We start from the raw sequence: 22,872 nt of genomic DNA, 5'->3' as shown, positions 1-22,872 counted from the left end.
CACACACACACACACACACACACACACACACACACACACACACACATATTGTCAACAGTTGTAACTCTCCTGTCTGTGCTGCCAGATGCTCTTCACAGTTCAATGAAAGCAGACATTGTTGACATATGTCAGCTTCACCTTTTTCATTTTCCTAAAGATAAGTGTTTACATGCAAGCATTGTAACAATTTACGTGGCATATTTGCCCTTCTGTCAAAGCAACCCAAATCCCTCTCTCCTTTTTAAGGATTTGACCTGGAATGCTACTAACTGCCGTGGATTAACTATGCTGAATACTTGTTGGAGCTTGCCTTGGCTCAGGCTTGTTTGACTGCCAACACCCTCCTCCCCTTTTGTTTCATCTGACAGATACTACCTATGTCTGCAGCTGAGGGATGACATGCTGTCAGGTCGACTGCCATGCTCGTTCGTCACTCACGCCCTTCTGGGCTCCTACTCCGTTCAAGCCGAGCTGGGAGACTATGACCAGGAGGACCACGGCTCTGACTATGTCAGCGATTTCCGCTTTGCCCCCAATCAGACTCGCGAGCTGGAGGAGAGGGTGATGGAGCTCCATCGAAACTACAAGTACTGGACTTACTGTTGTTTCAATCAGATTTTCATCAGTGAACAAATCTCCTGGGTTTATGGGTTGATGAGTTTTCCATTGTTTTGAAACATTCCCTCATGCACATGGCAGATAGATGCCGCCACATTACTGCACAATGTGTCATTGAGAGGTTAACAGTGCGAGTCTTGACAGTGTGGGAACACTTTCACTCAGTTAGAGGGCTTCCACGATGCTCTTCTTTAGCTTTCCTTTTTGGCATGCGACCAAACATAATGCTTAGGGGAACGGATGCAACGAATTAAGAAGTGAATATATCAAGCATGTTACCAAGATAATTCTGCTCCCGCTGTGCAAGATTATGGGCTTATTATTTGAGAGGGCCTGTTGATGTTGGTTACAGATATTATCGTTATTCTGCTCGCAGGGGGATGACTCCAGCAGAGGCTGAAATTAACTTCTTGGAGAATGCGAAGAAACTGTCCATGTACGGTGTGGACCTCCACCATGCTAAGGTCGACTCTTCCTCAAGTTGTTTCATATCATTTTATTTTCATGAAATTACAATAGTTTTCTAGGATGCATACAGTGTTTCTCATGGATAATTTCTGCCTGTGTGCTGCCCCATGTTTGCTGCAGGATTCTGAAGGGATTGACATAATGCTGGGGGTCTGTGCCAACGGTCTGCTGATTTACAGAGATAGGCTGAGAATCAACCGCTTTGCCTGGCCAAAGATCCTGAAGATCTCTTATAAGAGGAGCAACTTCTACATCAAGATACGACCTGGAGAGGTATGCAGTGTGGGGAAGGATGATAAAAGGGACACTATATATCGATTTTAGACATTATGATTCATTTACTATTAGTAAGTGCTGTTCAATAAAAAAAGTAGTTGTTTAATGTAAACCAAAGTGTTAAAGGAGCTTTCTCATCGTCTCAGTTTGCAAAAATAATCTGCATGATCATCATAATGATGGCCTTAGAGCGATGTTGTCTTGGTTATCTGGCCTGAAAACTAATAATTTATATCAGAAAGCCTGTGGTGCCAACTGTGGGTTTGGTACTTGAAGAAGTGAGTGGTAACTAAGAGTTAGGATTGATACCACTCTGAATTCTATATGTTAAAAATGAAGCTACAGCAAGAAGCCTAGTTTAGCTTAGTTTATCTTGAAGACATGACAAGGTGTGATTTTTCTGGCCTCCTGTCGCCACTGGTTGCCTGGCAACCTTAAAGCGATGACTCTAAGTAGTCACTGCACAAGGCCAAGACAAATGTATATGTTGCCATAGACAATCCTTGATAGAACTAAAACTAATTGTTTTTTTCTCTGGGTTTAATAATGATTAAATAAATGTTCATGTAGGGAGCTTTAGAGCTGCTTGCAGGCAGATTTAGTTTCCTTTGGACTGACCCAGGCTAGCTGTTTCCTACCCTTTATCTAATTGTTGTGCTAAGCGTGGTGCATTTCCTAACATATCAAACTATTCCTTTTCCTTCAGCCATATAATTCCAAACAACACTCTTACTTACACTTACAAGCTACATCAGAAATGAACGTGCGGTCAGTTATGCAAAGCAGAAGACTCTAAATCCTCTGTGTTATACTTTTAGCATTCTGCATGGTCAGGATCCTTGATAGAGTCAGAGCTGGAAGTTTTTTCCTCTAGTTTTTGTATGGATCAATAAATGACATGTTACATTGTGAGTGTTAGAGCTGCTTATAGGCAGATTTGGTTAACTTTGGACTGAACCAGGTTTCTAGTCTTAATGCGGAGCTAACCTCCTGGCTCCAGCTTCAAATTTAACAGTAGACTGGGAATGAGAATAAGCACATTTCCCAAAATCTTGAGCCATTCCTTTACCAGTGCAGCATTATCTCACATGTTAAATACAACAATAGCTAATGTTAAGCTGGTATGTCTGAAAGGCACAACGGAAATGAACTTGTGGTCAGTTTTCAAGGCAGCAGGCTGTAAATCCTCCTTCTTATACCTCCAGCGTTGCTCCTCTGCACGGTCAGGCTCTATACTCTCGTCCTCCTCATTGTCCTGTGCAGCGCTGAAGCTTATCCTCCATGCTGAGCCTCAGTGCGACAGGCTGTCTGGGCCAGACCCAGTCAAGTGACAGAGCCGCACAGTGAGCCTGTGATGGAGCCAAATAAAGAGCCCCTTTACCAGAGCTGCTGCAGCTGCAGTCAGAATAGTGGGATAGAGAGTGTAAATATAGAGCCATGAAACACTTTTCATTACAAATGCTCCCAGTGTCTGAACATTGGATGCTTAATTGACTTTATCTGCTCTTTTTGACCAGTCGGCAAATTCCATGTTGTAATGTTCTAAATGTGTTTGCTCATATGTTGACATGCCTATTATGCCAGTTGTCTGCTTCATTGACTGAGGTCAGTGTTCATGCTGGTATGAGATGTCGTAAATATCCTGGATTTTTCATGAATGTAATCGATTGGCCTAAACTTAGGTCCAGCTTGAAGTACTTGTGGCTTTCAGAAAACTGCTCTCGAACACACAAACACACACACTTTCTCACTTTTCTCTCTGTCTCCCTGTTCTCTCTCTCCCCTCCAGTACGAGCAGTTTGAAAGTACAATCGGTTTTAAGCTTCCCCACCACAGAGCTGCCAAGAGGCTGTGGAAGGTCTGCATTGAGCATCACACTTTCTTCCGGTAGGTATCGATCTGCCCTCATGGTTGGAGTGTTACCTGTTCAATGAGTATCAAGGCAAAGAAAACATTTCCATTCATACGGCTTTCACCAGGTGCTCGCACACTCAACTTCATTGTACAGTGGTCTGTGAAACATGCGGTGGCCTTTCTGCAGTGCATGTTCCTTTCATTGCAACCTTGACATTGCTAAATGATCCTGATTCAGCTTCACAAGAAGCTCAGGAGGTACAAGATGACATGTCACAGAGGGACTGAATACTGATACTCGTTATGTAGCGTGCATGCAAGAGGCTCCCACCTGCAGCCTAAAGGTGTTGAGATTTAAATTAATGATGAATAGTACTGTCTGCTGGATAAGGTGGAAGAGTTTGAAATAAAATTAAGCCAGCATCACTGGCATAGATAAAGTGCTTAAAGAGATAGTTCACCTAAAAATTTAAAATCACTCATTATCTACTCACCACTATGTTGTTTTTTATATTTAATTAAATTTTTTCTCTAGTTCAGGTTGTTTTGTTTTTCACCACTCAATGTCAATTTGATTGACCTGTGCCAAAACATTTGTGAAGATTTTGGTAATTGCAAAAATCGAATAAAGCAATAATCTTAAAGAAATTATGGATGAAGATATCTCCTCTAAAACACACATTCGATGTCCTTGCCCAGCTGCTTTTTGCTATATGATATAAATAGTAAGATAGAGTATGTGGTCAAGAATGTTCAACCATTGCCATTGTTGTTTCTACAGGCTGGTATCTCCAGAGCCTCCACCTAAGGGCTTCTTGGTGATGGGTTCAAAGTTCCGATACAGCGGACGGACACAGGCTCAAAGCAGACAGGCCAGCGCGCTCATCGACCGGCCTGCTCCACACTTTGAACGCTCCACCAGCAAGAGGTACCTGCTGTCCAGGAGCTTGGATGGAGGTGAGAGCCGCAGTGGGGCATCCAATCCATCTGCACATGGACGGTCTAAAGATTGGATTGGATTTTTAAACTTGTAGCAACATTTAGGGACATTAAAAGAAAGATGAACATTGAGGGAAATACGAATTTTTGCTTCCCTGCTTTCTTGCAGAGTGTTGGTTAGCTTAGCTTAGCAGAAAGACTAGAGATGGGAAAAAGCTGGTTTAAGTCTGGCCAAAGGTAAAAACATCCACCTACCAGCAAAGCTCACAAGTTTACATGCCATATGTCCTTTGTTTAAGACATGCAAAAAAATAGGTTGTGGTCTTTGTGGTGCAGGAAGTCACAACCGAGAGTCCTGGTCAAGAAAAAGTCCTGCACATACATTTTTACATTGTTTGTAGTTTTGGATAGAGCCAGGCTTTTCAACTTTTACACCATCTCCACTGGCTCCACCATCTATGCTAATCTAAAGCTAACTGTCTGAAGCTTCTTATTTAAGAGACAGATATGAGAGTAAAGTCAATCTTCCCACCTTTTTGTCAACATGACAGACACTGAGTGTACTTCCCAAAATGTCAAACTTTGACTCTAAAAACCCCAAATCAAATGAACTCACCTCTTCTTACTCGCAGAGTTCTCGCGGCCAGTCTCAGCCATGTGTGAGAACCACGATGGCCTGTCCCACCGCAGCGCCGGCGAGCAGCGTCGCCTCCACAGCCCCTCCATGGACGAGCAGGAGACCGAGCTGGAGCCCAGCATGGAGCAGGACGAGGACGACAAGGACCCAGACCAGGGCACGGAGTCGGAGCAGGAAAAAGACTTTGATGGCAACGTCAGTCCAAGCCGAAAGAAAGAGATCATGGTAGTAAAGATTTCCTGACAGACTGTGACTTTTTATGGATTTCCATTGTGCTAAACTTTATGAAAAATAAAAGAGAGCTTCAGTCAACTTGAAGACAACTCCAAACTTGGTTCAGGGAAATCCGTGACTGCAGGGATGCTGATGTAAACAGATGCAGTGCAAGCTTCCGTAGGCCAAACTTCTCCAACAGGGGCATAACGCTGTGGTGGCTTTGGTGGATTTAGCGTTTACTAACTCTTCTCCTTTCACTCCTATTCACTCAGGCTTATATGCTTAAACTTCACTGCTCATAAATCCTGCTAACAGCTTTACAGTCTTTAACCCTTTCTCATTATGCTGAGAGATGCAGACTCCAGCCTAGCCCTCGGTTGCTAACATGCTATTTCTTATTTTATTTTTTCAACTCTTGCTGGCGATAAGGAGGAAGCTGGGTCACCAGCTGACAGTAAACAGGAGGTATTTGGTGTCTGGTGATTTGGTCTCTGTCTGTCTGTCTGTTTTTCTCTCTCTGTCTGTCTGTCTGTCTTTCTCTTTCTGTCTTTCTCTGTCTGTCTTTCTCTGTCTGTCTGTCTGTCTGTCTGTCTGTCTGTCTGTCTGTCTGGCTGTCTTAATTGTTTCCCACTCTCTCCACTGGGTCTGTCTCGTTTACTCGTGGCTGTCAACTCAGTTATCATCAAAAAAGCTGTGCTGCACCGCACCACATAAACAAGTGATACTTTGAAGGTTGTGCCTGAACTCATTTGTCATGGCTGAGCATCCCAGCAAACATTTGACAGACAGCGTGATTAGCACAGTGGGGACAGGGTTGAAGTGAAGCACTGATAAAAAAGGGGAAAATCTTTACAAAGCCTTAGAAATGGATTTAGTTGACAAACAGACGCCTCAACTTTTATTTTGACAGGATGTTTGCATTCCTTATCAAGTCCAAAATGTCTACTGGGATGTATTTTCAGACCATTTCCAAAGATGTCTTGGCATGGTGTGAAACGGCCAAGTGTAGCCTTGCAGTTTGTCTGTCTGTCTGTCTGCCTGTCTGCCTGCCCCCCTTACTGACTCACCTTCTACCATCCTTTCTCTGCACCTGACCTCCTTCCTGCACTCTCTAAACCCTGCACTCGTCACCTCTGACCCCTCTCGTGCTCGCCCGCACACCTGCCCCAACTCAGCTCTCTCAGTTGGACCGGGAGGCCACTCCTCGGCACAAACAGGAGGTACAGGTTCCTGCCTTGGGCCTTTGTGCTTTTCTTCATGTGTGACGCTGTCCCTGTGCACCTCTACTCCTCAGAGGTTTTTACAGATTGACATTTGCCTGCCTCGGATCAAGGGATATTCCCTATAGGCTATTTATTCTGTGAAATGTCACAGATTTACTTTTCATGTGGCAGCAATGGGCACAGTACACTTTGAAGCTTTAAAAGTCTGCAGTGAAATACATGTCTGTGTAGAGCCCTTCTTCCCTAAATGCCTATGAAGCATGCATGTTCCTACATTCTGCTTTAGCCAGTGGTGGAAGAAGTACTCACATCATTTAGTAACTATAAATAAGAGTATTAAAGCAAGTTAGAACAATATTCAACTATACAATTTCCTCAATAAAATGTACTAAAATCTAAAATAATTGTGGTTCAGGAAGAAAGACTCTGTTCAGAGTGAATCTGAATATCTCTGCCTACATATACTTTATCATAGTTCAGGCAACTCTAAAATAGCACATGATGTGTGAAAATTCATTTGAACAGCAACATTCACCATATCTGCTTCCAAAAAATGGAGCTTGTTGCCAACCAGAGTCATGAAGAACATTTGAGTTCAGACATTTGCACTTTATTTTATTATGCACATTCTACTATTTTCTATATGGTCTTAGGTGAATTAAGATCGGCTTGAAAAGCAGCATTATAAAGAAAGGTCTTGTGCTGTACATTGTAAATGGTTAGATGAAATAATGCTTCAGGATAAAAACATTACCAGTGCAATGAAATAATGTTGACTACATTGTTGCTGTTCTATAAAGGTCCTGAAAATCAGCTTTGTACTATACTGTAAGTGTTGGGGTTTCACATGATCGAGTCATGTCAAGTCAGATTTATTTTTTATAGCACATTAAAATCAACAGGAGCTGAGGCAAAGTGCTTTACAACCACAGCAAAGGAAGGCAACACAAACATGGATACAATGTTAGAAATATAATTTGTGGAAAAATATATACACAGTAAAAGGCAGAGAAGATTAGCTAAAGAGACATGCATTAAAATAGTGATAAGGCATGATGCATCAAACCTTAAACCACAGGACTGCTGTAGCTGGTCGAGACAGAGCTAGCTGTACTTTAAGTAGATCAGTGTTTCCTACCCTTCCAAATGGTCGCGAGATAAGTCTTAGGGGTCGTACACAATAACTAAAGTGGCTTCATGTTTTGGTATTTTCTTGAAAAAATATTTTTTTATTTTAACTCATTAGGTTTTGAACAGTTATATCAACTATAGCTCAGATAATTGAATAATACGTGGAAAGAAGTACTGTACGTGAGTAAATTATTGTAGTTACTTTCCACCACTGACTGTCATCATTTCAAAAATGAACAAAAGCAGATTTTGTGCACATTTTGTGTTCATACTGTATGTGTCTTGACAACTACTGCAACTACTGTTAGCAGTTCCCATGACGTGTCCTCTCCTGTGTATATGTAGTATTATTGTACCTCACATCTTGTTAGTTAATGCATATGAGATGACAATGTAAAACGTGCTAATGAAAAGGATGTTGATGTCCTGCTAATAGCTGCATTTTCTCTTTCCCTCATGTTTTTCCTCCTCCAGTTCCTGGACAAGTCTCAGGACGTCTTGCTGAAGCACCAGGCCAGCATCAATGAGCTGAAGAGAGCCCTGAGGGAACCCAACAGCAAGCTGATGACCCGTGAGCAGCGTCTGTCTGGAAGCTCCCCGACCAGCACACCAGAGAAGAAGGCTGTGAGTCGGGGCTGAGTGTGCAGCGCTGGGGGTTGGAGTGGGGTTGGGGGTCTGTGGGCTTCAAGGTTCACTATTGTCAGTATCTCAAATCTAGAAACCTCTGATGCTTGACATTCCATTAAAGGTCATTGATGTTCCCGTCTGGGCGCTGACATTTGGAGTTCCTCTTTTTGCTGCTTGACTTGAGGAAAAGCAGAACAGTTTTTGTCACAGAAACTTATTTAGTAAAATATTTTGTATCCTCTAATTATTGTCTTTAAAAATATCAATCTTGACGAAATATTGTAATGCTAAAAAAAAAAAGACAAATAAACATTAGTGAAGATAGTTGTGGTTATTTGATAATTTTCAGTGTTTTCTTATAAGCAGCTCAAACAGATAATCTCCTGTGCAAACATAATGCTGGAACAGGAACAAACATAAAAACCTGCAGTTTATTTTAAGATGCGTTTGGAATGATGCGCATCCTCCCTCTCTCTGGAGCGCAATAACAAGTCTGACAATATCTCAGAGGAACATGAGGATGACTGACAAGTAGCGCAGAAGAAAACATGTCAATGAGATCAGTTTCAAGATTTATTTTTTAAAGATCCACTCAGTGTGAGGTACTTGAGGAATGATTATCAGTTATCTTTTTTTCCCCCAGCTCCTCGATACCTAACAGTGACACAGTTTTCTTTTTTCCAGATCATGAAAAGTCTCAGCTTTTGATCACATTTTGGTAATTAGGATATTGAAAATACAGCACGTTCTAGAATTTAATGTCTTTGTTGGTGCTCAAGTTGTCTGCAGACAATCTCTTATCCGCTGTTGCTGATGATAGATTATTAGATTATCTCCATAGTGTGTCAAACTTTGTGTGCATCAGAAAAGACAATCTGCTGTGTCTCATTCCAGGGAGAGTGTTCGAGGGGCGGCGTTAATCTGTTTGACTAACAATCGCAGTCTTGGAGAGTCTTGGTGCTTGTGACTATTTTCCGCGGCATTCACACAAACCCGGCTCTTTGATGTAGTTACAGAAAAAAATATTATATTTGCATTGCAAATGCATGCTGATTTGGTTCTGTGGATCTGGTGGCTGTCAGGTACACGGGCCTGCATGTTCTCAGTTTGAAGTTCATTAAAAAGTTTTTTACTGAATAACTCTGTAGAGTCCCGTCGGTGCTGATTCTTACTGCTGTTCTTCTTTTTCCTCCTCTTTGCATGAAGATGTTCATCTCACTAATTCACTCTTTCAGATTGAGTCTGAGTTCTAACACCTGTTCTTCCTTCTCTCTTAAACCCTCTCCTCTGCGTCATGTCGGCCAGTTGGTGGGTCGATCAGTTGGGCAGGACCCTGTCAACAGCCTGTCTGTTGAGGGTTTCGTCCAGAAGACTGTGGTGACTTCACCTGAGGTTTCAAATCTCTCACTCTTCCTTTTTCATGATGCAGTTACCTTCTAAATGCAAATGCATGTTTACCAGAATTCCCCTTTTCTGTGATTCAAATGATTCTGTAGATTTCATTATCTGCCGCAGCAGTGCCTGGCATATCTAACTGTGTTTAATCTATACCAACATGTAGGGCTCTGAGGAGTGGGTATTGATTGAAAAACAAGAAACTTATCAACCAGACCCTGACTGGAACGCAGAAGAAAAGAACAAATCTCTCACATTGGATTCCTCGTGGGAGAAAAAGGAGCTGGAAAAAGAGATAGATGTTGCCAAGATGATACATAAAGAGGTGACAGGGTATGACAGAAAAGGAATGAAAAGCCATATCGATGAAACAAAGTTGTCGAGTGAGGCAGATGTATGCTCCGAATCTTGGACGACCAACAAAGGTCGTTTCGTGATTCAATTATCCGAGAATGCAGACTCGTTTCAAGACAAATCTCAAAGTAAACCATCTCACGCCTCGGACCCTGAGGCAAACAGCGATGTGGCCCCGGGCTCGTGCCAGATAAAGGAACGCACAGCTTCTAAACAAAGGAAAAAGAGGAGACCCCAGAGCTTAAACCTGGGAATGCCTGTGGAGCTCATCTACGGGAAAGGAGGCAGTGATTCTAGTGAAGAAGAAAATGAAGGCTCCAACTCGGACATTAGTCCCGACAAAATGTTTCAAACAGGAAATCATTGTGAATCATCCCCGGTGATGGTGAAGAAAGATGATCAGGGATCAGGAAAGAATCAGTCAGTCAGGGTCTTTAAAGACACCAAACTGGAGGAAATCTTGATAGAAGAAAGCATAGAGGTCCCTACTGAAGACGAAGAGCAGGTAAAGAGAAAAAAAGTGAGTCAGGTTGGAGCAACGGATATTGATGCAGGGTCAGTGAACGGACCCGGAAAGATAGAACATGATAGTTCATTAGCAGGTGTTAAAGGAGAATGTGTGATGAAGGTGCGAGGGAAGGGCCTTATTGACAATAAAGAGCTAGCAGAGGTAAAGCTGCGACAGGTCAGGACACACGAGAGGAAGATCAGTAGTTCTGGGGCAGAGGATATTGAAGGGTTCCTTGGAGAGAAAGGTCAGAGGACATCTCTCCACCGACTGTCAGGCAGCAGCTACCAGTCGGAAATCACCAGGATTGTTCCTCTTAAGCCAGAGCGGTCAAAGAGCATAGCATGTAAGGATGAAAGGGACAGGACAGGACAGGATGAACTAACCCGGGTCACCAGAAGAGAATACCGCTGGTCGGTCGGCTCTCCGGAGGGATCCACAGACCTCAACTGGACTGATGTCTCCACCCACCATTCAGCATTTGCAGCAGAGCTGGAGGGTACTACTAAAACAGATCAACATGACGATAGCTATCAGTTCGGTAGAGGGCCTACCGAGAGTCAGTCGTTCGGCTCTAAGATTTCAGCGCTTCCCAAAATGGCTCCCCCAGCCCCGCCAGTGAAAACACAGAAGGCCAGGGAGTCCGGACTGATACTGCGGAACAGTCGGAATGCTGGCAGGGAGCCGGGCCTGGATGCAGCCAAGAAGAGACACTCGGTAACGCTGCTAGGCATCTGCTATTCAGTCATTGGAAGTAAAGCATCGCATGAGCTTCAGACAGACTCGCACGCCATTATTCTTTTTTTCTACGTTTTCAGTGACTATAAACACTCATCCATCTTAACTGTTCGTGCCTGTGTGAAGAGCAGGCGGAGCAGTACTTTTGCTCCGTCCTGTGGCAAAAATCTATCAAAGAGTTTGGACATTTCTCTCAATGGCAACCTCAATGTCCCCCCTCCTATTGCCCTTAACGTGCACCTCAGTGTCTCGCAAATCGGTACAGCTCACCACTGGCTGAGAAAGATAAAAGAAAAGACAAAAATCAATATCTCATGTTTTGGTTGTTGGTTTGTCTTCACTTTCTCTAACGTGTGAGCTGCAAATTTCCTTCCAGCTCACGTTTCTCTCTGTCGGAGTGTGGCAAGGAAAGAGGGCTCACATATCATCATCGCTCTGATGATTTTTGCCAGTCTCCATGTCATTTTCAAACTGAAAATATGAAACAGATTTATCGCATGCTAATGTTACAAATCAAATCATTCATCTGAGGAAGAAAGGTGGACATATTCTGCAATCCATTACTGTCTTACAGACGGCTATAATCGTAATCATAATAATAATAATCAATCATAATAGAGTGTAGAATTGGATTGCGCCCAAATTATTGAGAAACTCCATCAATCTGATCAACTGTCATCGTCAGAATTTACAAAGTGTCACTTGATTCTTCAGATTGGTGATATTAAATCATAAATCAGTTGCATTATTCTACCCCAATCCCACCTGGATAGAAAGCTAAGCGGTGTTGGAAACACACTGGTTCCCCTTACTGTGAAACCCCCATCAGGCAATGAGCAGCCACACACCACAGCTCAGAGCCTGACAGTCAGATTTGCTTCTTTCATTTCACTGTTGGTATCATTAGCACGCCTGCACGCGTTGGGCACTGGAATGAAAGGAATTTCAACTGAATAGACGCGACAGCTTTCATCATTTCCCACCTTTTCATCTGAGTCAAGCTCTTGCTTATATTGGATTAAGCGGGCATGAGAGGGGGTGTTGCGTAGCTCTCAGGGTGTGAATGTACCTCACTGGCGAGTAACAATCATATCAAGATCTGATTGAACTTGGTGAGTGTGGGAAAAAATATTAGGCGGCTCCAAACATGTGGACCCGCTTTGGCAGGCTCTGAAACGCATCTTTTATTGGACATGTAACAACATTATTCCACGACATTTAAATACATTCTTGTTGAAATTCAAGGTGTTTAGTGTTGCAACACACTCTCAGTTGGTCAATGGGTGGCTGCTGCTATGCTGAAAACCTGCTCATCATACAAATTGCATGATTCTCTTGTCCTGCCACCGCTAATTCTAACAAATGAACCTGGCTCTATATGTTGTTTTCGTTGAAGTAAGCTCACCTCTTTGCCGTCCTGTTGTTGTATGCTACTTGGCTGTAGAGTGGTGCTTGAAATCTGGGCCTGACTCCATTGGGACCTGACAGGATCTCAACATCTATTGACTTGGGTGTCAGTTATTACAACATTGAAAATCCTGATTATGAGCCACTTTGAGCAAATTGTTAGCACATTTTGGCTGTACTCATATTTGGACTCTCACCGAGCAGTACACCAGGATCCCAGTTTGTACTCAGAACAAACTAAGCTCATGTTTTCCAGGCCTGTTTCAAGCTCTGCTGCCTTGATTTCTGTCTGTGTGATGGCCTGTTAGTCCACTGTCAGCTTGTTTTAACCCTCAGATGCTCTTTCTGCTCTCTCCTCTGCTTCCCTCTGCAGGAGCCTGTCTCCACTCCTGCCATTTATGAAGAGCCGTTTGCTGATTTCAAGGTTATTCATTTGTATTTAAACCCCGCCTTCCTCCTCTCCACACCATCAACTCCTTACCCCTGTGCATCCCTCACGGTTAGGGTTAGGGTTGGGCGTTAGGGTTAGGGTTCTGCCATTTGCTGAGGTCAAGGTTTTTCATTTGTATTTAAACCCACCTCCTCTCTACACCATCAACTCTTTAGCCCTGTGCATGTCTCACAGTACGGGTTTGAAGCATTTGCTGATTTTAAGGTTATTATTTTGTATTTAAACCACCTCCTCTTCTCCACTCCATCGTCTCTTTTCCTCACTGCATGCCTCCTCACTGCCTGCACCAGCTTCTCCTGACAAGGTATACAAAGAAGTAGCCAAAAGCCATAAAGGATGGAGTGCTACTTTTTACTGGCTACTCAGTGGCCCTCATCCATCACCATGATGAATTTGAAGTGAATGTGTGGGTTGAAAAACAGAATCCCTTGTGCTTGGCTGTAGCTGGCATGATCCAGTTTTTACTGTGATCTAATTAGCAAGTGTACTTGTAATTAATGTAAGTGGTTTTGCTGTCGACTGGATGCCTCAGTGGCTTCATTGTAATTCAATGGCTCCCAACTCTTTTTGGCTCATGACCCTTTAAAACAGAGTTGGATATTTCAAACTTGCTTTTTTACCGTGTTTTATTTAAATGCTTCTAGAGTCACGTTGCCTACAGAGGCAGAAGTGACTAAAGCATAGAAGTTGAGCTGAATGGATTAAAGTTTTCAGGCTGGCTTGTGACAACCTAACAGATAGAAAGGTTTTGGTATAATGAATTTTATGCTTTTTAGGTTGGTTGTCCCTCTACGCATCATCCCAGTCCCTCATGACTGCATGCCATTTCTATTGTTTTGGATGCATTTCATGTATAATGCAACGTCTTTCATTTTGGATCCACCAAGAAACCCAGCGAACACACTTCCTGTAAACATAAGGATGATGCTTTCATCCTGTTCAATGTACCATCTTCATCATCCATCCATCTACAGTCATGTTAGATTTGTAATCCTGTGTCTGTACCCAGAGGGAATTAGGGGACAGGAGGCCCCAGCCGGGCATAGTCCCAGATGAAGAGCTGGAGCGTGACACTGTGGCCTGCATGAGGGAAAGCCACCTGGGCATCGAGCGGAAGTGCTCTAGCATGACGGTCAGCTCCACCTCCAGCCTTGAGGCTGAGGTTGACTTCACCATCATCACAGATCTCCACTCTGGCGTGGAGGACTTCTCTAAAGGCATTTCGGAGCTGGGGGAGAGGGAGCGACAACCCGAGGTGGGCCGGGAGGACTTTGAGGAGACCTCCAGGTTCTACTCTGCCCGTCTGATGGGCTCCCGTGACAAGTCTCCCATAGAGGAGAAGCTTCCTGAGGCGGCAACACATCATGAGGTAGACAGATGAACGTGCTCCTTCATCATCACCATCACCCACTGGATTCACCCTGCTTGGTTGGACTCGATGCCATAACTCCCTCCTCTTTATTTTTTATTTTTTTATATTTTTCCTTCGACCATTTCCCATTGTTTGAATTCACTTGTATTTCGTTTTACTTTTGTTGACATGTTTTATTCTCTGTTGATGCATACATTTTAATTCTTCACCCATTTAATATTTGCCAGTTGCGCAATTGTTGCTTTGAATTCCCCTGCAGCTGCTGCACTATTCGCATTTGTCATAAACTGGAACAATCCAATAAAAAAATGATGTCAGCATGTGTTTCTTTCAAGTCAGTAGGATTCAAATGCTTTTATTTTGAAGAATATGCTCATACATAACATGTCGAGTTCTTCTGAGGTCTTACTGTGAAAAACAATAGTTTGATGCTGTTTGACGTTACTGTACTGTCTGTGTCTCTCACAGCCTCCTGTGGCGAAGAAAGACGCCAGTGCTGTGAATGCAGCCCATATTCTGAAGAGGACCGACTCCAAGTCTGAGACACAAACTAATGGATCAGAGGTCCATCCCAACACCGTCAATGTCTCCTCACAGGTACACAAAATCAATATCTTTGAAATTAGAAATATTTTCTAGAAAGGATTGTCTTAAACATCTAATAAAGATGACAAACATTCAGTACCCATTCATCAAAAAAAAACATGGCCACCGTAGAAAGGACCCCCTCCCGATGTAAAAATAAAAGGGTCCCTTCTTGCTCAAAGAAAACAACAATTCGTACAATTCAGATGATTTCAAACTAGTGGAAACGCCACTAGGATTATTTTATATTCAATATAAATCTGCCAAAGATCCCTTTCACCTAAATCTTGCACACTGAACCTTTAATTGGTGTTGGTAGGTGGATTTAGCTTTCTTTGGACAGCAACAGGCTAGCTATTTCCCCTTATTTCCACTCTTTATGCTAAGCTAAGTTAACTAGCTGAGTAGTATTAGTTTATTTGTCTAACTCTCCCAAAATGTCAAACTTATTTATTATGTAGCATGATAATTTTAAAATCTTTTATACACTGTTGGATTTATTATATACCTTACACCTCTATGTTTGTGTTTCTTTGAGTCTCAGTCCCAGTCTTATAAATCGATCAGTTTTTTATCTTGACTGAAAGTATTGGTAGAAAAGTCAAGTGAGGACACCACTCATCATAGGGTCAGTCCCATCAGTCACTCATCAAATGGACTAACAGTGAAGACGTTAATATCCCTAGAGAGCTCTGGACTTAGTCTTGATTAGAGGAGAAAGCATTTTCTTTTGGCTTCAGTGACACCACGGCCATTTCCCCCAGACACAGATGACATAATTGCATCATTATGGAGTGATTTAAGTATTGACAGTGAATTAATGAGGATGATGAAAGCAGGTGTGAATTCCATTCATCTTCGGAGGCAAAGATTTGAGTGCTTTCGGGCTGTCCCACAGGTGCCTTATTAAAATGTAATCATGGCTGGTTTCTTTAGCCGCTCAGCTAATGGTGTGGATGAACTCAATCAATGATGTAGGGAGGAGGCCTTTGAAGTGCCAGAGCAGTGTTGAGTCGAATTTTCAAAGATGTCAGTGCGAGAGCCACAGTGGTGTGTGTGTGTGTGTGTGTGGTCTTGGTATTATAGTATTACTGCTGTTGGATGTCTTCCTTATGGAGAAAAAGAGCAAGTCATCATAATGTAAATCATACAGTTTTAAGCTGAAGACATGTTTTATGGTTTGGGTGAGGTTAGGTTTAGGTTTAGTTAAGGTGAAGTAAGGTTAGGTTTAGGTCACCGCTACTGTCTGTCAGGCAAGTAAAAGTTATGGTGTCCGGGAAATGTGAGTCAGAAGTTGTGTCCTAAGTTAGCGCCTGCCTTTGAAGACTGATTGGGTCACAGCTAGGCTGTCCCATTTATAAGGCTTCTTCAAGTCGGGCCGACAAATGCATCCTTTCAACAAAGCAACAAAGGCTTTAACGAATGGTAAACTATCTTTATTTATATAGCACTTTTCTAGTCTTGATGACCACTCCAAGAGCTTTACTGTGCAGTTTTGCCATTCACCCATTCCACACACATTCATACAGTGCATCCATGTGCAGCACTTTTTCTAGCACACATCACTCACAAACTGCCAGTTCTGCAGTCAGGGGCAAGTCAAGTATTTAGCACAAGGACACTTTGGGACGTGGAATGTTCGAGACTGGGAACAAACTCCCAACCTTCTGGTGAGTGGACCACCCGCTCAACCTCCTGAGTTGTACATGTGGATCCCTCTCAGGCCAACCTATCCCAGGATTCATACAGGTACTTTTTCGTTGTGTCCAACTGCAGCTCTGTTGCTAGGCGACAGCAGTAAGGGCGGGGCAAGCTGGTGACGCAAAACAAAAAATCCTCTGTAGACCAGATCATCTCATTTTGGTTCGGCCTTCATGGTCAATGCAGCCCACTGCTCCTGAACTGGGACACAACTAATGTAGTGTCCTCTGAAGTCATGCAGACACAGTGTGTGTGTGTGTGTGTGTGTGTGCGTGTGTTTGTATGTGTGTGTGGGTGGGGGTCCTGTACTTATATATTTGTGAGGACTATTTTAAGGATAGATCCTACAGAGTGAGGACATTTTTGGAAAGTGGGGACATTTTGACCGGTCCTCACTTTTTCAATGGGCTATGCTAGGTTTAAGACTTTGTTGTAGAGTTATGGTTAGAAGTAGGTTTAGGTTAGGGTTAGGGTTAGGATTGGTGTGTATGTGGTCTTGATATTACTAGTATTACTGTTTTGGGGACCTGAATCTGTTTACACTGTCACATATGGACTAACAGCAAATCATAATAATGTCAATCATTCAATTTCAAGTTGAAGACAATGGGTCAGGGTAAGACTAAGTTAAAGGGTGTGTGTGTGTGTGTGTGTGTGTGTGTGTGTGTGTGTGTGTGTGTGTGTGTGTGTGTGTGTGTGTGTGTACAGTAAATGGAGGTTACGTCATCTTTAAGCAGACAAAGAGTTCAGCACTGTCCTCGTTGTTCCAGCAGAGGGCGACATATTACATCTGTTGAGTGTCTGTAACTGCATAACCCTAACCCCTAACCCTAATTCACCATGATCATGAAGTGTTTAACAGCAATAATCTACTTCCCTTCCCTGACCCTAATTCATGTAAATTCTGACTGACTTTTAAATGCTAATTAAATATAGGTAATATCATGATCCAATAATAATTCTGAAATAATATAATTAACAATTAATATGATAATTGATCAAAGCTCTAAAATATGTTTGATTAAATGTCAGGGCAGTGTGACCAAGTCTGACTAAAGTAAGAGTTCATACATCAAATATATATAAAATAATCCTTCTATATAGCAGTTTCTTTAAAGCAGCATTTCTTTAGTTGGTTTGTATCAAGCTGTCAACACAACACTGACATACTGCCAACTTATAAACTTTCTTCATCTGGAGTTGTGACACTTAATAATTGTAATGCTAAATCCACAACTATATTCACCAGCTTGTATTATATTTTCTGGATGAAAAAAAAACAGCTGATCTTTCTATTATTCATATTTTATTAAATTCCTTCAAAGTCCTCACTACATATATCGTATGAGTCTGGACAGAAATGGAGATTAACTGCAGCTTGACCGGTTGGCTGAGGCGTTTAACCATTTCTATTTGGAGCTAGACTGAAATGCAATATATCTTGGTCTTTTCTTTGATTATTCGTAAACCTTTTTTTATATCCTTCTTTTGTGAGTCCCCCAAAGTGATCTTTCTTTATATACACATACTTACTTAATATTTTAAAATGTTCAAAGACTATGAGCATAAATCTCAATACTGTTTCTCTTTGTCCTTCAGAACTTTGGAGCCGTCAGCCCACTGGAGGCTCCTGCTGCCCTTAAAGAAAATGGCTCCCCTGTAAGTGTCTATATTGAGGGAATACATCAGTCTGACAGTGTGGGTGGCGGTGGTGGCAGAATAAGAAACTCCAGTCATTGTGCTGTCCTCGCTCTTCTTTTCCAGCATTGACCTTTACTTGATATCCCTCAGGAAAAGCATGACAATGAATATTGTTAGAGAGGATTGTATCTGCAGGCTGATCCATCTGTGTGGGCCAAAGGCTGAAATGATTTAATCGCCCCAATGCTGACATTCAGTGATAATGACTCACTTTTATAAAACAAAGAATGTATGAACGAGTAGATGAATACATACACTTTTATTTCCTGTCAGCAGTTGCAATTAAATGTTTAAAGGAAAAATCCACATTATAAACTGCAAAAGTGTCTTCAAGAAAAAGGCCTATTAAAAACCAAAGTGCGTTATGGAAAATTAAGTTGGAATTTGACCTATACCCTAAGGAGTGTCCCTTTAGTGCAGGGGTAGTTGTATCTGTCGGACTTTTCTTCTTGGTGTATAAAGAGTGAGGAAGAGTCCGACACACAACATGTTAGTGAATTATTGTGTCCAAGGCTTTCTACCACATTGCACATGGGCGGCTGTGGCTCAGGAGGTAGAGCTGACCAGAAGGTCAGTGGTTCAATACCAGTCCGTATGCCGAAGTGTCCTTGGGCAAGACATTGCTCCTGACAGCTGTGCCGACAGTGTGTGAATGGTGTGCAATAGAATAAGTATAATACATAGTATGAATGGTTGGTGGATAAGATGAGAAAAGCACTATATAAAAAGCATTGGCAATACAAATCTAAACAAAATCCCGATACAACATTTCTCAAAGGGCCAGTCCCCCATCACCCCCTCGCTATAGCTGTGTGTTTGTGAACCTGAAAACCTTTCATCATGTTGACAGAGTAAAACGAGCTGATTGTCCAGAGCGATGCTAACAACCGTGTTTACGCACACATTCCCATTTGTAGGCATCAGACTAAACCACATGCTGTGCCTGTTCATGTGTGTGACTCTGCTCTAATAATTGCGCTGCAGGTCAAAGCCAGCACCCAGGGGAGGGAGACCGTCGTGTCCCCGGTGACCATCACCGCTGAGAACGTCACCTCGGCAACCACAACTCAAGTTACCAAGGTAACAGTTTAACTGTTCCCATGCTTACAGTTTCATACCAGGGTCTGGTAAAAATGTGAGTAGATAAAGGCAAATACAAGGGACTGAATAGTTTTTTTTTTATAGACTTATAAATAATAAATTAAAATACAGTGTAATGTGGTAATCTTAGAAATCCCAGCAGGCTTTGCATGAGTACCAATACAATTTTGTAAATACAACTTCACTGAGAAATGATCTAGTGCACAAAAGATGAATTTGATGCTTCTGAAAGAAACACCACAGTCAAAAGGTCGCTGCAACTAAGTTAGAAATAAGAAGATAATTAAAATTATTATAAAACAGAATTGTTAATGATAGTGAATAATCTTATGAGTCGTTCAGTTGATTTGTTTCTCTGTGTGTTCTGCAGACTGTGAAAGGAGGCTACTCAGAGACCAGAATCGAGAAAAGGATTATCATCACAGGAGACGATGACGTGGACCAACATCAGGTGAGAGGAGCAGCACAGAAACACTGCAGCACAGCCTCCGTGTGTACAGTAATCCATAAAACACAAGAAGCTAATGTGTAAGGTTTATGAGCCATGTGCGGATGCTTCGTGTGCCCAGGCCCTCGCCATGGCGATCCAGGAGGCCAAGCAGCAGCACCCCGACATGCTGGTGACGAAAGCAGTGGTCATCAGGGAAACCGAGTCGCCCACCGAGGATATGCAGCAGAGGGCAGAGGTGTGTCTGTCTGCTCATGTGATCAGTGCTGGTTACAAGGTTACTCTGCTTGTGCTATATTTACAGGGATATTAAAAAAACAACTCAGACTTAAACGCCTGCAAAGAGATACAACACTACAGACGATGGATTTTGCATCATAGAGAAGCAAATCGGTGCATGTTTATCTGTGATTGAGGGTAAAGGGCAGAGGATATCGCACCTTCTTAAGCCCTATTAGGGAAATTGTGGTTTGTGAATATGTGCTATAAGAGTTGATTGATTGCTGACTGTTCTCTGTGTTGTCTCATTGCAGTCCTGATCGGTAAAGATGGCCCCTGAGACGGGGAGACACAAGAGGGATCCTCCAGCTGTGTGTGTCTCCTGCCCCACCTTGCAGTACGCCACCAAGAGGACTATCTACTAAGAACAGACTGCGTTCCATGAGGCAGTCAGCTTCACTCCTGTCCCTTTAGACAAACCAACTGTGACCTGGCCTCCTGGCCCCCCGTCCCCTCCCTCCACCTCCCTACAGCACAGGAAACGTCTTCTACTGGATAGTTTACGACTCGGAGTGATGGAGGACTGAAAGAGAAACACCATTCACAGCTGTAACCATTTGATTTCACCTCTATTTAGAGTCATTTTATGAAACTTTACTTGCATATTATTTAATCTAACACGTTTTTTGACTCATGTGAACCCTCAGGATCATTTTTAATAATTTGACTTTTTACCCCCAAACTCCATGGCCCCTTTTTCCTTCCCTTAAAAAAAAGGTCTTTCTATTTTAAAGTCAAATTTCTTCTCTGTGCTACTGTCGCATATGAAATGTATATACGAGCAGAGAATGATTGGGTGAAAGTATAGGGGGCAGTGCTGGTGATGGGGGGTGGGCTGCTGAGGATGGTGCCGAGTGGCAAACGGCAGCCTTTTAGCTCGACGTCGCCACCTCTTGGCTGTGACACCTTCAATATAATCAACAGCTGTCTTATTGGCTTTTTACATTTTTATCTATAGAGAATCTAATTTATGTCCAGTGTTTGCTTGTTTATGAAATATGTATAATACCAGATGATTATAATCTGCATGATTCAATACAGAAAATAGCTGAGGGAATGAAAAAAAATACACGGACACGGCTCTGACGTGACGAGCATCTGGGGAGACACTGGCCAAACCTAAAATGCTGGTGGGCACAGAACTCATGTTGCCGGACTTCACTGAGGAACATGAGGACGGATCAGTTGGCAGCTGGAACTCCTCCTCAGGCCCAGACTCCGACACGCAAACATCGCTGTCCTCGCTCCGTTTTTTTCCCGCCACCTCTCCGTTACAGTTTTCATCACTGTGTCAACTCGCCATCAACATAAAGAAACGCTGGGCGCACGTTTTGGGCACAGCCATGAAGATTTGTAGAGAAATTTTAATATGAATAATGTTTCATCTGATAAGTTTCAGAAATGTGTTGATATGTTTTCCTACTTGATTTCACTGACTTCCACCATGATAACAGAGTTTTTGTTATCCTTGTGATTTTGGACGTTTCAGTCGTCACGTGTGAACCTGCAGGACAACATCACTCTACTGATAACTCAAGTCCCCTCAAGTGTCCTACAACTTTACAAGAAGTCAATTGAAACACAAGCAAAGTCATTCCAGCTTGTTAGATTGTTAGATTGTTAGATTGTGATGCATTTAAGAGAAATCCAGTGAATTAGAGGACTAACTTCTGGTCACGTTGCTGTGGTATGTGGTACTGAGGTATGTGGAATCTGTGGGTTGATTCCAAATCTTACTGATATCCCTATCAATAATCAATACTAGCATCATATCCATACCTTGAATCTGTTATAATTAGTTGTTTGCCCACTTGTAGGCACTGCAACAATCTGTGAACACAGCATTGATGCATCAGCATCTGTTTAGCAAACCTTAAATAAAAAAAAAGATTCTCCACTTTTCAATGTGCACGTTCACAAACACTTCCTGAAACGTTCAATACCACGAGATTAACATGGGTTATTGTTTTGTTGTTGTTCTGTTGGATGAACCCTTTTTAAGTTATGCTGTATGAGTTTGTAATTGTATTTATAGGAGTGGTGAGTGTGAGGCCTGTGCTTTTCCTCCTCGTTTCCCTCGCAGACAAAGCCCAGACTCAGACCGACACACCATTTAAATCCACAGGACCCGCTGTCGGTCACATATATATCCTGGATGACCTTTAATACTATACTATGCATCACTTATCACAAATAAGAATCCCTGTGATGGAGCCTGTTAGCCGTGTTGCTGTCATTGTTAACTTTGTGCTACTGTTAGCCCCCCGGAGCAGTGAGGCGCACTGCTTGTGAGAATTGCAATAAGCAGCCATTACTCTTATCCCGAGTCCTCTAAAGGGAGAAAACTGTGAACTTGTCATGCGAACCGAAGGCGTAACCAAAACCTATAACAGACTTAGTGATATTCAAAGGAGCTTCTCCAACACTTGGCTTTCCATGGCTTTGTCGCCCTCCTCGTCTAAACCCCCCCCCCATCCCCTGACTTGAAACTGTCGACCTGCTGTTGATGTGTCCGCGGAAACAAGAGATTCCCACACTGATGTATATTCTATTTTTTGCTCTATTTTATCTCATCTGGTCTTATGACACTGGACTGTTGTGAGGGCACTAGCTTGCCATGATAGCAGCACATATACTGTAAACTGTTGGGGGGGTTCAAAATAAAACGGCCTATCTTCCCTGCAGTACTGGACATACATTGGAAGAGAAACACCTGTAGCCAGCAGGAGAGACGTGGTGCACTGTGGGTGAGGTGGTGAGTTGAAGGATGGAGGACCTGTACTTATATACATTTATATATAAATATCCATACTTGTGTGTGTTATTCTGTAAAGTATGTAGAA

General features: G+C 42.6%; 1 protein-coding gene across 6 annotated transcripts in view; it reads left to right on the top strand.

Moving 5' to 3' along the window:
• Nucleotides 1-20,844, top strand: part of LOC118104989 (protein 4.1) — a 74,244-nt gene extending 53,400 nt beyond the window's left edge. The window contains exons 7-24 of one of the 6 annotated variants that reach the window (XM_035152338.2): nucleotides 369-587; nucleotides 995-1,082; nucleotides 1,207-1,359; nucleotides 3,152-3,249; nucleotides 3,998-4,173; nucleotides 4,788-5,017; nucleotides 5,438-5,473; nucleotides 7,837-7,986; nucleotides 9,295-9,381; nucleotides 9,551-10,963; nucleotides 12,765-12,815; nucleotides 13,852-14,211; nucleotides 14,683-14,811; nucleotides 18,100-18,159; nucleotides 19,186-19,281; nucleotides 19,673-19,753; nucleotides 19,872-19,988; nucleotides 20,284-20,844. In XM_035152338.2, the coding sequence (XP_035008229.2) occupies nucleotides 369-587; nucleotides 995-1,082; nucleotides 1,207-1,359; nucleotides 3,152-3,249; nucleotides 3,998-4,173; nucleotides 4,788-5,017; nucleotides 5,438-5,473; nucleotides 7,837-7,986; nucleotides 9,295-9,381; nucleotides 9,551-10,963; nucleotides 12,765-12,815; nucleotides 13,852-14,211; nucleotides 14,683-14,811; nucleotides 18,100-18,159; nucleotides 19,186-19,281; nucleotides 19,673-19,753; nucleotides 19,872-19,988; nucleotides 20,284-20,289 (3,550 nt within the window). In that variant the 3' untranslated portion in view covers nucleotides 20,290-20,844. The remainder of the gene's footprint in view (nucleotides 1-368; nucleotides 588-994; nucleotides 1,083-1,206; nucleotides 1,360-3,151; nucleotides 3,250-3,997; nucleotides 4,174-4,787; nucleotides 5,018-5,437; nucleotides 5,474-7,836; nucleotides 7,987-9,294; nucleotides 9,382-9,550; nucleotides 10,964-12,764; nucleotides 12,816-13,851; nucleotides 14,212-14,682; nucleotides 14,812-18,099; nucleotides 18,160-19,185; nucleotides 19,282-19,672; nucleotides 19,754-19,871; nucleotides 19,989-20,283) is intronic. The other 5 variants (XM_035152341.2, XM_035152343.2, XM_035152342.2 and 2 more) reach the window with 5 other exon arrangements.
• Nucleotides 20,845-22,872: the final 2,028 nt, after the last annotated feature.

The sequence above is a fragment of the Hippoglossus stenolepis genome, chromosome 3, assembly GCF_022539355.2.
Source record: "Hippoglossus stenolepis isolate QCI-W04-F060 chromosome 3, HSTE1.2, whole genome shotgun sequence".
NCBI classification, from domain to species: Eukaryota; Metazoa; Chordata; class Actinopteri; order Pleuronectiformes; family Pleuronectidae; genus Hippoglossus; species Hippoglossus stenolepis.
Note: the sequence above shows the minus strand (reverse complement) of the source record. Positions and strands in the feature narration are given on the sequence as shown.